Raw genomic sequence first — 18,390 nt, 5'->3', positions numbered from 1 at the left:
AACAATGCATTTTTTGACGTGAGTGCCTTGTGTGGCTTCATATTCGCTGCATCAAAAAAGTTTACGATTTTTGATCGTCGCTACTTTTCGCACCGTTTTCTACACTTTTTAGTTGACAAAGAACCGAAAAACTTTGAAAGTATATTTGTTGTAGATGTACCTTTAGCTTTACGCAAAGTTGCCACGACCGTGTCATATGCACTTTAATGATTGACGAAATGTGTTCCTAGATATACCCAAAGCTTTCGATTGGGTTTTGCGCCACGGTTTGCTAGATAAGTTACATCCCCAGTTTAAACAATGTTATCACACCGCGCATCAATTAAATAAATTGCAAAATCAAAGCAGACACAATCACATTACAATATCTGCATGTATTTCGCCTGTAAGATCGTCATCTACTTTTTTTCGCATTTAATTCGATTTTATTTGACTTTCCTTTTCATCTGATAATCTGATACTTTGTTTATGTGTCAGAAGGACAGTTTCTAATCCCAGCAGCAACATCAGCATACACTGACTAATCTGTCCGGAATTTTTGTTAAATATAGCTTACAAGTACGTTATTCATTTTATTTCGCAATGCTTTGAATAAAGTTGAATCTTGAAGATCAACCTGTAATAGAATATAATTAATGGCTGTGGAAATAAAAAAAAAATAAGTATTTTTTTGTTCACGCGAGGTATCTGTTATGCGAATGCGCAAAGACGGATGCCAACCTGTTTCTAATAATACATCGAATATATTGTTAATCCTTACTTTAATTGTAAATTTCCTCAATAGGTTCTTTCCTGTTCCTCATCTTCCTTTTCACGAAGATATTTGATAACATCAAGAATATCAGAATTTTCTTTTGTATTCACATCTGTACCATCCCCTTCAACACAGAAATATCATAAACAGAAAATGTTAGGCTCGTACGGATCCTTCTTTTATCAAAATGTTTGGACAGAAGTCAGGAATAAGTTAAATTTTAACAGAATCCATGTGTGTTAAACGAAATTGTTAGTCGTTAAAAATATATAGCAACCTTACCTCTATTAGTTTGGAACTGCCAAACTCTTCGCCTAAAACAAAATTTTTGCAAACGGTATAATGAACTTAACGATAAATATTAATGTGCATATTTAGTGAACTACATTACGTTTGTTCTGTGCCGCAATGTCATTTATCACCTCAATGCACTTTTTAAAGACAACTTCGTCGCGTAATTAGGTGTGACATAAAATGTTTTTTAAGACTTCCAGTCAATAAGGCAAAGTGAGCGCGCAGACGGTAAATATTTGGGAAGCGACAACGTACCTTGCGCGTTTTGGTAGTAAAATATCGTATATTTGTTGATTATTTCGTTGACGTTGGTTTTCATTGAATTTGCAAAGTTTTTTTTTATTGAAGTTTCTTGTCAGTTTATACAGTCAGAGGAGCGTTTTTAAATTGCGGTCAGACGTTAGTTTGTCAGACGTTGCAGATATCTGATGCAAAAATAGCAACAAAATTGCAAAATGGGTGAGTGGGAAATTGTTACGAGTTTTTACCGAATAAGATCATGAATCCTCTGAATCGCAACAAACGTTTTACCTTCCGAAAGAATATTATAATCAGTCTCTTAAATTTGGTTCAAACTGCGGGGGAACTACAACAGTTTGGCAAATGTTGAGATGCGATTTGTGTTTTGGATATTTTAGAGCAAATTTTGCGTTATTTCGACTCGCTAAGTGGCACCACTGGGTGAACAAAGTTTCTTTCCTAAAGCAGTTGTTCACAAACTGTTTTTTCAATCGTCCACATTTACACACCCAATTTTTCTGCCCGTATAATTTTAAATGAAGCTATTAACAAATACACTGAAATGAGTAATCTGTTCAGCGGACAAACAGCGACATTTTATTGTGAATCAACAAACTATTTACCACTTCATGTAAAAGTGCTTACCTTCCGCCCCACGATTCTCCCAAATCAATTACAAGCAGAAACACGAGCATCAAAGTCAGCAACGTTTTCGATTTCATCTGCGGAAAATATCATTGGAGATCGTGTTTAAAACGTTCAACCAAACATTGCTTACCTTCTTGTGTCTCCAATACACTGAATGTATCGAGTCGTCGATTGAGCGAGTTTATAAGTAATATCTCAACCCAGACAGGAAAGAGATCTTCCTCGCTACGCCATCTTTGTTCGTGTGACTATTAAAGATCCCATCAAGGGGTATACTGGAAGCAATAATTGCGTTCGCTGAAATTCACATCATGGAAAGTTTGATGGTTTTTTCGCTTTGAATTCAATGTTAAATTTTCTCTCGAAATACAACGAGGAAGAAAAACACACGATGTTGGAAGAAGTTTATTATGAATGCTTTCTGGCCAGTTTGTGGCGATTAATAATGTTTTGAGAAAAGATATTATCACGGTTGCAAACCACATAAAGATGGGTTTATTGCGCAACTTTGTTTGTAAATTATTTGCAGAGCAGAGAATTCACCCACGTTTCCTCCCTCCTACCAGGATAAAGAATATTTCCAAGTGGTGACTTCCCATCAGCTTCCTCTGTTGAGTCACAACGCACCGTGAAACGCGATTTCCACTTAGGTACACCATATGTCGCGATTTGACAGAAAAGCTAATTCTTAGTACTAATATGTCAATGTTTCCAAAAACTAAAGCGGAAGACAATCGGATACATTTATAATAAATATTTTAGGATACCTGACATTTTCTTCACGCCAGAGCTTAGTTTGGAGGAATATGTCTGACTTAGCTACGAGCTAGCGTATAATGAAATAACCCCACTTTCGCACAAATTGTATGAAGCTTATTTATTTAGAGAAATGAGTTGATTAATCAATCAATTGAGTTATAATACTTCGCCAACAATTCAAATCTCTAAGCAAATGCAATGCGAGGTCATAATCCTTGTCTGTTTTATTCCAATAAGGTTGATTTTATTCCTCCATAAAAGACATGATAGATATGCATAAGTTATTTACTCGTTTCCACCTGGTTGAAGCCTGGAAGATGAGCTGTCTACAATGTACAAATGCTATGTACGCTACTTAATATTGAATTAAGTTTTATTTTCAAGTAATTGTTATGAAACATACACATGTAATATCGGTTTCCTATCAGTGATTGAGCAAATTTACTCTTTGTTACGTGTTTTACGTACGTAACTTTCAGGATATTATGAACATTGGCCACAAAACAGTCAGATTACGTCATTTTATTTCAGAATCTCTTAATTAGACTTGAGTATGGTATTCAATATGTTACGGGGGGCACGCGCATACGTCAGAGCCTCTCATTTCAAAATGAGTAAATTCAAACGTAAATTGTGTTTTGACGACCAATATTTGCCACACGATTCTAACACAATGTGTTCAGTGAAGTCTTCAGTCTTGTTTAAATTGTTTGTGTATTATGTGATCTATCTCCAGCGACCTGTCCAGATTTGTTTGAAATTAACGTTTGCCACGCGATTGTTTTTTTTTTGGGGGGGGGGGTTTCCCATGGACCGACCCAATTTTTGGGGGCTTTTTTAACCCAAACTGGTTAGCAGTGCAACATCGACAAATGTGGAGAACTTTTAACACCAGGGCCACGGGTGACAAAAGTGCATTACTCCGCCATTTCGAAGTACACCACCATCAACAATTCAGAGAAAGACCAAAGCTAGCTGAATGCTACTCTGTGGTGTTTTTACAACAACCGCCCATGGACCAATTGGACATATACGAGGACAAATGGCACAAACACTTAAACGCAAAAATCAACATTCAAAAATTAATTTTACCGTCAGTTACGTGACCCCCCACCCATTTCATTTATTTATTTTATTTATTTTATTACAATCTTTTTATCGTTGTTTCACCTGATTAACCAATGTACGCCTGTGGTGATAAAAAAGTAGGTCACTTGTAACATCTGATCAGAGCGTCGTGCAGTATGTTAGCACCAGAGGTTTCTACTGTTCGGCCAGTTTTTATCGTTTTATCATTTTTAGCGTCTAACTATGTCTTTTCTGTTTATTTTGTTTGTAGAACTGAAGATGCTTTAATAAAAAGCGAAACATGTTTTCTAAAACCAGAAGCGTGGACACAAAGTTGTTCTAGTAACATTTGAAATTGAATACTCTGGTTTACTTTGTTTTCATGTAACTTATCATTTAACTTGGCAAGTAGTTAGTTGTTACTTTTTTAAGTGCTGACACTTTCAGGCAAAATCCGCTGTCGTTCAAAAATCGCTTTGAATGCTCAAATCCTTCCAGCAACAAATTACCGCATGCACAAATTAGTAATTCTGCTGTTGGGGATTTGCATAGAATTTACTTTTAGTTTTACTTATAATCAGGTGTAGGCTACGCCAATAAAGATGGCAATTACAAATAGGATTCCATATGCAAAAACTCTTTACAACAGTGGTTCTTAATCTTTTTTCTATCACGCCTCCTTTTAGTAACGGACTTGTGTCTTACGCCCAAAGCCCTTCCTCGAATTAAACGACCTGGCTTTTATTTAGTCAAACCAACATATTAAGCCTATCACCTGCAACCTGTACTTTATATATATGCTCTGCAATATTTACTTGCTCATAGAATGCAAGAACACGTTCTAGTGGTTTGAAAACGAAAAAGTTGGCATGCTTTCCCGGAGCTACCCAACCTGGACCTGGTACAACGAAACTCAAAAATTCACCACTCTGCAATTTACGTACAAAATTACTATTGCTTTTTACCTTACACAAAAATACCGTTGCACATTTCGGCGATTTTAGTTAGTAAGAACAATCATCAAATACTAGTGTTTGTCGGATTTTACACATACAAATAAATTTCTAAATCTCAATGACATTTTTTCAATCGCAAGGAAAATAATATTAAACATCTTTCAATAGGTGGCGCCAATTACTCGAGGCAAAATTTCAAATCAATTCCCAACATATTCAACTCGATTTGTTCAAAATCAACGCTCATACAAAGCATGAAGTAAAATCACCAGGGTGTATACATCAATTGTCAGAATATAACAATTATTTTTTTAAATAAGATATTCCAATGACACGCCTGTATGTTAATTATTATAGCAAAACACAAATCAAGTTAAAGAGACTCCAATATACTCTTTTGGGGTTTTCCAAGACCCGTAGTCTTTGGAATTTGATCAATAAATTCCAAACCACCAAAGAGTTGCTGATATTCTGCCACTTGTGCGTTGTAGAAATTAAGCAACTCTTCCTTTGTCAAAATGTCGTGTTTTTTGACAACGAAAGCTTTTGCCGCCTCATTATAAACTGGATGAGCTGTACGAACAACAACTGCTTCCGCCACACGTGGATGAGACAGAAGTACTTCTTCGAGCTGGGTTGGAAAAACCGCCATATTTCCGTGAGATTTGATGACGTTCTTAAGTCTGTCGACCACGTAAACGACTCCGTGCTCGTCATAATATCCCAAGTCTCCTGTCCGAAACCAACCACATTCATCTAACACTTCTTCAGTTGCTTCTTTGTTGTTTAAATATCCTTTGAAAACACCTGGACTCTTCACATAAAATTCTCCATGTTTTCCAGGACCAAGTTTTGACCCGTTTTCAACATCGATCACTTTAAGTTGAACATTGGGAGAAAGCTTTCCTACACTTTCAAATGGAGTTTGTCTTGTTAGAGAGCACGAAATTGACCCACATTCAGAACTTCCATAACCACTTGTCACAATCACATTAAACTTATCACATGCTTTCTGCATTAACGCTTTGGGTGTAGATGCTCCACCAACTAGTAGAAACCTAAGGCTTTTGTTTCTTTCCAAAACCGCTTCGTTTGTAATTTTGTTAAACGTCACAAAGTCACTGATAACAGCGCCAACAACATCATAATTTTTCACGCAATGGATGAACAACTCTGGTGGAAGATTTGTTGTTATAACATGTTTCACTCCGAAAACAATGTAGACAAGAAAACTCAAGAATCCCATCATATGTAGTTGTTTACAAACGGTTAAAATGCATTCACCAGTTTGCAGGTTTACAACAAATTCATAAACTGCGATTGAATGCATGAAATTGGCATTTGTCACAACAAGAGCTTTTGGTTCACCAGTTGAACCGCTTGTAAATGCGATTATTAATGGATCCTCATGAATATCAACACCGTTCGATGATAATATTTCTTCCACTACTTTCTTTTTCCCAAAATCATCTTCAAAATTTATGAAATCCTCAAGATCATAAATAATAACGTGCTCAAGTACTGACTTTAACTCCTTCTTCAATTCTTGGTTTTCGCAAATACAAAACTTTGCATTCACTTTCTTCATTTGTTTGGCAATATCTTTTGGCACAGCGTTGATATTACCAGTAGCCAGTGTAGCCTTGCACAACATAATTCCAAGTATTAAAGTAAAGCATTTTGGATGGAAGTCAACCACCAAGCCAACAACATCACCCTTCTCTACACCAATGGAACGTAGTTTGAATGCAAACTCAATTGACTGTTGGCGAAGTTGGCTGAATGTCCACGATTGATCATGGTAAGGATCTACCAAAGCCACAGAGTTGCCGAAGTGTTCCATCTTTTCTAAAGCATATTGAGCGATGGGAACTTGTGGAATCTCAACATCTGGAAACGGACTTTTTAGCACCATTGCTACCAATTATTCGCACCGCTGTAAAAAAGCAAGTTTTAGACATTAGCAGTGTTGCCAGATTTTTTTTACCAAAACCGACTAATTTTTTGTTTCAACACGCCCAAAAGCGCCAATTTCTGCTAAAACCACACGCCAAAATGCGCCCAATGTTAATGAAGTTTACACATATCAGTTATGTACACCAATTGTCATTTTATGCTTATGGTTGAACACTTAAACCGTAAACTCAGACCGTGAGCAGGACGCAACACCTCTAACACTCATTATTTGGATCACAGTCGTCTTTGCAGTATGATTATGACGTCATATTTCGTTTTGTCACATAATTAATGAGCTAATTATCAAATTTTTAAATTTCTAAAACACGCCCAAAGCGCAAGGGGCAACAAAAAAGCGCAAACACCCAAGACATCACGCACAATTCAGCGTAAAAAGCGCCCAACTGGCACCACAGAACATTAGTTGCTTTTTTTGTTCGAATCCAGTCCACGAACAGGCTGTTATTGTCACGTAACAATGTACGCTCAAACACATCGCACTGCACACACTACTAAATACTGTGTATATTCATATGATATTTGAATCGCAAACCCAACATTCTTCATTCAAAATACTTATCGAACCGTAACACTGGTCTATTGACCTTTGCTTAGTTTGTGACGTACACTTTGCTGACTAATCATTAGTTGGCGCAAAATAAACACTCAAGCATCAATGAACCGGAACGAAACACAATTCTCCTGATTAATATCTAAGAAAATGGTAATCTTCTCAAGTTACCAAAATTATGCGTGGACATAACCCAGTCTGTGACTTAAAAGTGAAGTACATTTCGTACTTGAATCGGACCTGTATTGATTTAGTTTATCTTAGCAAACTCTCTTCGCGTCTGCTTACAGTGCTTGCGCATGGTAAGAGTCATAACGTCATACTGTAGTGGTTTGAAATATAAAACTACATACATCTATCTCCACTCAAGTTAGTTAAGATATCAATTGATGTATCAGCTACTTGATACTTTTTCTAACCATTTTCCTTTGATCTGCGCACAACTTGTCCAAAGTCGAACTGTATCAGCAAAGGATCCTGTTGCTCATTTTGCAGACTATGAACATATGTACGAAGTTTGACCAGTGACGTTAAACGATCAGTAAGTTAAATATTTACAGACAGTGCTTGCCTTCCCAGGCAGGTAGACATAGGGTTGACAGGTAAAAATAAATGGAATGCTGATAAAAGTATATCTGGTGGGAAACTGTAAGTTTTATATAATCACGATGGGCGACCTCGGTCACCCGATAAATATGAACACTGTATTTCTGTTTTAAATTGCAAAATCCATGCAAGCAAAATCATTATGTAATATCTAAACACGTTCTGTAATCCGTTTCAGTACTTCACTAGTAATTGATAGAGTTCGTTATTACAATCAATCGCAATCTGACACAATCAACCACCATGGTATTTTTCGTAATATAGTTCGCAACAAGAAATATAAGAAACATCACGTTGCGCCACCATGAAGGTAAGGTTTAAGTTATGACATCACAACTAAAGCGACGTCATGTGATGTAACTGAGCGAAGATTTGCACCATATCATATTGAAGTACAGAGTGATGTTGTTGCTGCTGAGCCTTTTCGTTTGCCAACAATCGTAGATAAATAAGCCTTTATTTGTGACGTCACAGTAACTCATTTTTGTGTGATGTCACAGATTGACCCTGGACTTATCGGGTAACGTACCGGGGTTACCCTATATTTAAAACTATTTCGTATCTTTAATGTAAGGCGCTTTTCCTACATGCCAACAATACATTTATTGAATCCTTTGTATTGACGTCACATTCGCTACAGCGAAAAAGGTTAACGATTATTCGCCGCCGCTACTTTTAGTGCAGTTTTATCCTTTATTAAGTTGACGTAGAAGCGAAAAACTTTGGAAATATGTTTGTTGTGGATGTACCTTCAGTTTTACGCAAATTTGCCATGACCGTGTCACATGCACTTTAAAGTGTTGTTAACTCTCTGTTAGAACTTATAGGGGTGTCATAAGGGATTGGTAGGCAGAAACACCGCAGGAGGGAATTTGTGGTGAAATAAGGAGAAACCATTCATATTATTTTCAATTTCTGAAATTAAACATAAAGTAGATACAATGGGAGCGTAACATCTGTATTTTCATGTGAAATGTCTTGCGTTCCCTACAGCAGTGACTCCCAACCTTTTTGTGGTTGCGTACCACATGGAGGGAAAACAATTTCGACGCGTGCCAACAAGTTGAGTGTTACAAAGTAACCTAACGATTTTTTTAATTCGAACGATATCCGCAAGTTACTGAAAGGTTCTCGCGTGCGATCTGTAATGCCGTAGCGTACTACCGGTTGGGAAACACTGCCCTGCAGAGATAGGCGTAAGCAACCTTTGTTGGCGTTGGCTGAAGGTCCATGATTAAATCGCCTAAGATTTACCGACGTTTTCAGAACACAAAAATTGTTTCTATTTTCGGAGTAGCGACTTTTGTTTTGATTTCGCCAGTCGTGTGCTGAATTTACCAGTGCTGGTCTCGAACAATGCCATTTTCGTGCACAGATCCCAATCAGCTTTACATATATTTTTTGTCATAAATATAATAAGGTGTATGTAAATTACAAAGCACAACTTATCCCAAAAGTTTTGGCTCCGACAAACATTTGTGCGACTTTCGGTTTGAAAGTAAAAACGTGTTTGAGCAGAAAATTATTCCGTAAGTGCTGACACTTTCAGGCAAAACCCGCTGTCGTTTAAACATCGCGTTAGAAGCACAAATCGTACCAGCCACAAACTACAACATGTACAAATTACTTTTGTTCAGGAACGAATTCAAATTTTTTTCGTCGTATTCTGACATACTGGCTAAAATATCAAGTTCGCTTATCATTAATGTCAAATTCGCTTGTCATTGCAAATATCATGTTTTGTAAACTGTGTAATAGGAACATATATATATCGTTGGATTTAAGGTAAAGATAACAGAATACAAAAAGCAACGCAAAGAAGACACAATTGTTTGCAGGCAACTTAATTTAAACCAAGGAAAGTAATTAAAGGTGTAAGATGGCAGGCTGAATAAACCTAAATATTTGTTTTAACTTCATTATCTTCATTATTTTTTCCTTTACTTTCCTTTTTTTCTGCCCAGTGTTGTTTATTGCTGCTTCCAAACACCAGAAACCCGAGAGCACCCGTTGTGTAGATCCCAGCACCCAACCAAAAACCACTTCGCCACCCCTGCAATGGATCTTCCTTCTGTAAAATAACGAATATTTTTGGATTTGTGAACATTGTTTCCAAAATTTAATAGGTTTCGATTTTGTCCTGGTAACAAGTAGTGGTGTGCCGAATTGTCTAAATTCGATTTGGACCAAAACCGAATATTTATAAGGTCCACACGCTATTGTAGATATTCTAGGATGTTTTTCTTGAGCGAAAAAGTTCGGTTTTGTCCAAATCGAAACAAATAACTCGGCCGAAACCGAATCTTCGTCAAAATCGTTTATTCGGCTGAATAATTCGGCAAACCGAACCTTCGGTACATCACGAGTAAAAAGCAGTTTTTGTCAAGGGAAGGTAAAAAATATTCATGATTTTGGAAAAATATTCATCTTTATAGATTTATTTAAAGCATATAACCACAAAACCATGAAATATTTAAGTTGTTGTTGTTAGTTTAAAACTCAGTTTTTATACATTGGAATCCCTTAGTGAGCCAACCACTTGTGGCGCTATAAACCCTGCGCAGCTTCCAAGAATGTTGCCAAAGCTGAAGAGTAAACCACAGAAATCTGTTGACATATCCACCAAACATGCTTTGAATCCGGGTACACTAAAGGCATCCATGCTGACTGAATAAAAGCAAAAAATAAGTCGACTGTATTATTTCAATTAAACATTGATCATACGTAATTTATTTGTCTAAACTTTTAGTGCTGGAAACCTAGTAATACACTTAAAATATTGCTTATATTCTCCTGGTTATTTGAATGGCACGTTGACATTTAAAACATATTTAAAATGAACATATTAGTCTCACTAACCAATCAGGGTGAAGCAAAATATAGTGAAGGGGATGTTGCAATGCACATAGCTCACGAGTGCTGTGCAAAGGGCAGGTACCAGCAAAGCTGTGATTGTAACAGGAATACTAGTTTTAAACACATTTAAAGAGATAATATTATTTGAAATCAAGCCTCACCCAAAGCACCGCACGCTTTTCTTACGTAAATAGTTTTTGCTTTTCTCACAATAAAGAAATCTGCCAGGTTTCCACAAACCATCATTAGAACAAATTTGGTGACGTAGGGAATGGAGCTTAGAATTCCGCTCTGTGAAGCAGTTTTTTAAACATTAAGATAATTATATCAAATAAGATCGTAGAAAGTCAGAAAAAAAAGTCAGTTTGCACAGAAATGAGCGTAAGCAACACAAATTACTTTTGGTGAAAGTAACATTTTCTTCCAAGGTATAGAACACTTTTCTTTCACCTGAAACAATGAAAAATTCCTGAACTAATTTCAAAATTTTTTAGCTTACTTCTGCTACAATTTCATGATTAATTCAAACCTAATTTTGAATTGAAATTAAATTTTCGCCCTCGTTTATTTCGGATTCAAGCAACAGACTTCCACACAGCAAGTTTTGTCAATATTTTGAATTACAGAGTTATTTCCATCGAGGAGGGATGATTCTATGTAGTTCCTTTCTTCCTCCGTAATCCTCGGATGTTTTGAGGGTGAGTCGTGCATCATCATCATCCATACAAACGACCAAACCAATGACGCAATTCCTTCACAGATAATTTTTTTAGCAACTTTATTTCTTCTTTACACCGACCAACCTGTCATGTAGAAGACAGACTGCCATCCATACGAGCTCGCCATAATTGCAGCAACAGGGAGAATTAGGCACGAACCCAGAGCAGCACCTGAACCAAAAATAATCAAATAAAACAACAGGTTTGCAATCAGCAGTATATCGGATATAACCCGTCACACGATTCTAGCAGTGACTACATTTCAATGCGTTTTAAGCCACAATATATTTCACCTGCAAAGTAGATAGAAGTAAGCCTGCTTCTCTCATTAGGCGGAGCCCACTTGCCCCACATTCCATGCATCACAGGATAAGAGACTCCCTGGCAACAAATATGGCATTATTATCACGGCAAAAAAGGAAGTTTTTACTTCACAAAATACATGAACACAAAGTCATCGTTTAAGTATTCTTATAATATTGCAGCACTTCAAAATAATACTGTCCATAAAGTCTAACTCTAAAAGGTATTTGTAAGCGGAGCGAATGTAGCTGTTTTAAATCTTTTATTTTTTAGACAAAACGAACAATATTCGGTTCTTGATTATGATAAACTAATGAGGAACGACCTACAGAAAAGAATCCAACCAACACCCTCATGGCAATAAGTCCACTCGATCCACAAGTTGAAACAAAAACAGGAGTCAACAAAGTGAAAAGAGATGCTACACACAGGGAAATCCCCCACACCATAACCGCACTGTACCTTCTGCCCAACCAAGAACCGGGAGTCTGAAAGGAAGATGTTGAAAAGTTATTTTTCGGTTACAGATTAGTTGTTCAATATTTTTTTACATGCGTCTCTCTTATAGTGTCTATTGGCACTTGGTAAACCGAACTGATATACAAAAACTTTTATATCATGACCTTTTTTAAGTGCTGCTCACCCAATCATGTGCAACAACTGGCGTAACTAAAATATGGGTAAATGCACCAGATGACAAAACAAGAAACTTATACGAGTAATTGTAAACTTATATTTGCTGTAGAGTTAAAACTGTTGTCCTGGAATTACTTGAAACCTTAAAATAGTAGAAATTTACAGATTTCTTTGATTTGAATCAACAATGATTTGATGATATTACCTGAGAAAACACGTATCCGTAAAAATAAGCAGCCAATATCGTTCCTTGAAGGGTTTTGTCCCATGCAAAAGGTCCATCCTTGGCAGTGATATCGCTTGCGTTGCCTACAACCACGCAAAAGAATTATTTTGTTCTGACAAATACATGGGAAACACAAATCTCACTTCAAACTAAAACATTTACAAACTATGATTAATTGAAAGTTGTGTAGGTCACATAATCATCGCATCTAATTTCCTGTGATTCCGTTTCCCACGCTATACCGGACAAAACCATTGCCTCTAGTTACTATTTATTATAACACCAAAACTCGATACAACGTTCCTGATGAGAATTTTTTCGGAAATGGAACTAAATTTACTTGACACAGATACGTCTTACCACGGGTTAAAGTAGAAAGGTGGTCGTCACAACCGCTGACTAATGTCAGGTTTTGTTGATTTGCTTGAAGTTCGATTGCCGAATAGTTCACTATGGCAACTATAACCGGACTCAGCGAAACTCGCAACGAGTAAACGTTGAACATTCCCATAAAACCCATGAAAGCGAGAACATATCTTGCAGGGAGACGGGACAGACATCTGGAAAACTTTCGAACAATTGGCATCATAACTCATGCAAAATTAAGTTCAAAGTTTGTTGATATACTTACCACCTTGCTTTGAGCACAGCATGACATTTTACACAAAGTGTAATTAAAAGCAAACAACTAAAATATGATCCAAGATCTTCTGTGATTTAAATGAAAAATATCATAAAGATGTGGGATTTCTGCACAAACATGGAATTTGCAGTATTTCTAACTTCGCCTCAACATTACCTTACAACAACGTGAGGTTGACTGAATTTAGCCATAACATCATAAAATTCTGTCACGCTGAATGTATCTGCTAAAATATACTTCTGACGTTGATGCTGCAGCGTACCAATTGGTTCCATGTCGGTTGCTAGTGCTGAAGGTAAGTCTGCTTGCGTGTTCTTGTTGTTAATACTAAATTCGACTCCGAGAGCAGACTTATTAATTTAAGGAAACACACATTTGCAATGTTAGGCGGCGTTAAGTTTAATCTGTTCCAAGCGCGTTGGCGAGAAAAGTACTTGCGAACGTAACAGCGCGATGGCGAGAATGAAAGAAGACAGAGAGAGCGTACAATAACTGCGAGGGCGTTTTATAACAAAGTGTCAGGAAAAACGTGGTTGTCCAGCAAAGAGTATCAGCAGCTTGTTATAGCTCTGCAGGAAAGCGTAACTCCGTCTGTATCCTTTCCGTCTGGTGTTCCGGAGTTGAGTTCCAGGAAATATGCGGATTGGTCATAACTAGCCCTGGGAAAACATGCGTGCTGCCACAATGCAGAAAGTCGACCCTGATTCATACAAATCATATCAGCCACATACATGGCTTGACTATAGTAACGTAGCAACAGCTACCTTTGATGCCTTGAATCTGATCACAAACAAGGTAGAGTCTAAAAAAACATGGTAAAATGGTAATCTTCTCAAGTTACCAAAATTATCGGACCTGTATTGATTTAGTTTATCTTAGCAAACTCTCTTCGCGTCCGCTTGCAGTGCTTGGTAAGAGTCATGACATCATACTGTAGTGGTTTAAAATTTAAGCCTGCATACATCTATTTCCACTCAAGTTAGTTAAGATATCAATTGATGTATCAAGCAACTTGATACTTTTTTCCAACCATTTTGCTTTGTCCAAAGTCCAACTGTATCAGTAAAGGATCCTGTTGCTCATTTTGCAGACTATGAACATATGTACGAAGTTTAACCAGTGACGTTAAACGATCAGTACGTTAAATATTTACAGACACTGCTCGCCTTCCCAGGCAGGTAGACATAGGGTTGACAGGTAAAAATAAATGGAATGCTGATAAAAGTATATCTGGTGGGAAACTGTAAGTTTTATATGATCACGATCGGCAACCTCGGTCACCCGATGAATTTGAACAGTTTTATTTCACTGCTATTTCTCTTTTAAATTGCAAAATCCATGCGAGCAAAATCATAATGTAATATCTAAACACGTTCTGTAATCCGTTTCAGTACTTCACTAGTTATTTTTCGAGTTCGTTAAAATGGGATGGGAACGTAACATCTGTAATTTCATGTGAAATGTCTTGCGTTCCCTACAGCAGTGACTCCCAACCTTTTGTGGTTGCGTACCACATGGAGGGTAAACAATTTCGACGCGTGCCAACAAGTTGAGTGTAACAAAGTAACCTAACGATTTTTTAAATTCAAACGATATCCACAAGTTACTGAAAGGTTTCTCGCGTCCACCTGTAATGCCGTAGCGTACTACCGGTTGGGAAACACCGCCCTGCAGAGATAGGCGTAAGCAACGTTTGTTGGCGTTGGCTGAAGGTCCATGATTAATCGCCGTGAAGATTTACCGACGTTTTCAGAACACAAAAATTGTTTCTATTTTCGAAGTGCTGACACTTTCAGGCAAAACCCGCTGTCGTTCAAAAATTCGCGTTAGAAGCACAAATCGTACCAGCCACAAACTACAACATGTACAAATTACTTTTATTCAGGCACGATTTCAATATTTACAAATTACCAAAGCGATATATTCAAGTGTCGTATGTTGACACCAACATGGTACCATCATGTGCAAAACGTATCACATTTTATGTCTTTTAAAATTACTGTTTCGCCGTATTCTGACATAACGGCTAAAATATCAAGTTCGCTTATCATTACAAATATCATGTTTTGTAAACTGTGTAATAGGAACATATATATATCGCTGGATTTAAGGTAAAGATAACAGAATACAAAAAGCAACGCAAAGAAGACACAATTGTTTGCAGGCAACTTAATTTAAACCAAGGAATGTGATTAAAGGTGTAAGATGGGCAGACTGAATAAACTTAAATATTTGTTTTAACTTCATTATCTTCATTATTTTTTCCTTTACTTTCCTTTTTTTCTGCCCAGTGTTGTTTATTGCTGCTTCCAAACACCAGAAACCCGAGAGCACCCGTTGTGTAGATCCCAGCACCCAACCAAAAACCACTTCGCCACCCCTGCAATGGATCTTCCTTCTGTAAAATAACGAATATTTTTGGATTTGTGAACATTGTTTCCAAAATTTAATAGGTTTCGATTTTGTCCTGGTAACAAGTAGTGGTGTGCCGAATTGTCTAAATTCGATTTGGACCAAAACCGAATATTTATAAGGTCCACACGCTATTGTAGATATTCTAGGATGTTTTTCTTGAGCGAAAAAGTTCGGTTTTGTCCAAATCGAAACAAATAACTCGGCCGAAACCGAATCTTCGTCAAAATCGTTTATTCGGCTGAATAATTCGGCCAACCGAACCTTCGGTACATCACGAGTAAAAAGCAGTTTCTTGTCAAGGGAAGGTAAAAAATATTCATGATTTTGGAAAAATATTCATCTTTATAGATTTATTTAAAGCATATAACCACAAAACCATGAAATATTTAAGTTGTTGTTGTTAGTTTAAAACTCAGTTTTTATACATTGGAATCCCTTAGTGAGCCAACCACTTGTGGCGCTATAAACCCTGCGCAGCTTCCAAGAATGTTGCCAAAGCTGAAGAGTAAACCACAGAAATCTGTTGACATATCCACCAAACATGCTTTCAATCCGGGTACACTAAAGGCATCCATGCTGACTGAATAAAAGCAAAAAATAAGTCGACTGTATTATTTCAATTAAACATTGATCATACGTAATTTATTTGTCTAAACTTTTAGTGCTGGAAACCTAGTAATACACTTAAAATATTGCTTATATTCTCCTGGTTATTTGAATGGCACGTTGACATTTAAAACATATTTAAAATGAACATATTAGTCTCACTAACCAATCAGGGTGAAGCAAAATATAGTGAAGGGGATGTTGCAATGCACATAGCTCACGAGTGCTATGCAAAGGGCAGGTACCAGCAAAGCTGTGATTGTAACAGGAATACTAGTTTTAAACACATTTAAAGAGATAATATTATTTGAAATCAAGCCTCACCCAAAGCACCGCACGCTTTTCTTACGTAAATAGTTTTTGCTTTTCTCACAATAAAGAAATCTGCCAGGTTTCCACAAACCATCATTAGAACAAATTTGGTGACGTAAGGAATGGAGCTTAGAATTCCGCTCTGTGAAGCAGTTTTTAAAACATTAAGATAATTATATCAAATAAGATCGTAGAAAGTCAGCAAAAAAAAAGTCAGCAGAACTTACTGTTTTAACGTTAAAATGTAAAATTGTCACAAAGTAAGTTGGAAGCATGGTGAGGACAATGTAACGACCGATGTTTGCACAGAAATGAGCGTAAGCAACACAAATTACTTTTGGTGAAAGTAACATTTTCTTCCAAGGTATAGAACACTTTTCTTTCACCTGAAACAATGAAAAATTCCTGAACTAATTTCAAAATTTTTTAGCTTACTTCTGCAACAATTTCATGATTAATTCAAACCTAATTTTGAATTGAAATTAAATTTTCGCCCTCGTTTATTTCGGATTCAAGCAACAGACTTCCACACAGCAAGTTTTGTCAATATTTTAAATTACAGTGTTATTTCCATCGAGGAGGGATGATTCTATGTAGTTCCTTTCTCCCTCCGTAATCCTCGGATGTTTAGAGGGTGAGTCGTGCATCATCATCATCCATAGAAACGACCAAACCAATGACGCAATTCCTTCACGGATAATTTTTTTAGCAACTTTATTTCTTCTTTACACCGACCAACCTGTCATGTAGAAGACAGACTGCCATCCATACGAGCTCGTCATAATTCCAGCAACAGGGAGAATTAGGCACGAACCCAGAGCAGCACCTGGACCAAAAGTAATCAAATAAAACAACAGGTTTGCAATCAGCAGTATATCGGATATAACCCTTCACACGTATCTAGCAGTGACCACATTTCAATGCGTTTTAAGCCACAATATATTTCACCTGCAAAGTAGATAGAAGTAAGCCTGCTTCTCTCATTAGGCGGAGCCCACTTTCCCCACATTCCATGCATCACAGGATAAGAGACTCCCTGACAACAAATATGGCATTATTATCACGGCAAAAAAGGAAGTTTTTACTTCACAAAATACATGAACACAAAGTCATCGTTTAAGTATTCTTATAATATTGCAGCACTTCAAAATAATACTGTCCATAAAGTCTAACTCTAAAAGGTATTTGTAAGCGGAGCGAATGTAGCTGTTTTAAACCTTTTATTTTTTAGACAGAACGAACAATATTCGGTTCTTGATTATGACAAACTAATGAGGAACGACCTACAGAAAAGAATCCAACCAACACCCTCATGGCAATAAGTCCACTCGATCCACAAGTTGAAACAAAAACAGGAGTCAACAAAGTGAAAAGCGATGCTACACACAGGGAAATCCCCCACACCATAACCGCACTGTACCTTCTGCCCAACCAAGCACCGGGAGTCTGAAAGAAAGATGTTGAAAAGTTATTTTTCGGTTACAGATTAGTTGTTCAATATTTTTTTACATGCGTCTCTCTTATAGTGTCTATTGGCACTTGGTAAACCGAACTGATATACAAAAACTTTTATATCATGACCTTTCTTAAAGTGCTGCTCACCCAATCATGTGCAACAACTGGCGTAACTAAAATATGGGTAAATGCACCAGATGACGAAACAAGAGAGTGATACGAGTAACTGTAAACTTATATTTGCTGTAGAGTTAAAATTGTTGTCCTGGAATTACTTGAAACCTTAAAATAGTAGAAATTTACAGATTTCTTTGATTTGAATCAACAATGATTTGATGATATTACCTGAGAAAACACGTATCCGTAA

The 18,390-nt window shown here is 36.9% G+C and overlaps 1 protein-coding gene across 1 annotated transcript; it reads right to left on the bottom strand.

Annotated features, from left to right (window-relative positions):
- Positions 1-5,092: 5,092 nt before the first annotated feature.
- LOC145890281 (putative 4-coumarate--CoA ligase 1) lies at positions 5,093-6,634 on the bottom strand. Its single transcript, XM_082981296.1, has one exon. It carries the CDS (start codon positions 6,632-6,634, stop codon positions 5,093-5,095), a length of 1,542 nt encoding a protein of 513 aa, XP_082837422.1.
- Between the last annotated feature and the right edge of the window lie 11,756 nt (positions 6,635-18,390).

Source organism: Ascidia mentula, chromosome 2 (genome assembly GCF_947561715.1).
Source record: "Ascidia mentula chromosome 2, kaAscMent1.1, whole genome shotgun sequence".
Taxonomy (NCBI): domain Eukaryota; kingdom Metazoa; phylum Chordata; class Ascidiacea; order Phlebobranchia; family Ascidiidae; genus Ascidia; species Ascidia mentula.
The sequence above is the reverse complement of the archived record's forward strand: the minus strand, read 5'-3'. Positions and strand labels throughout refer to the sequence as shown.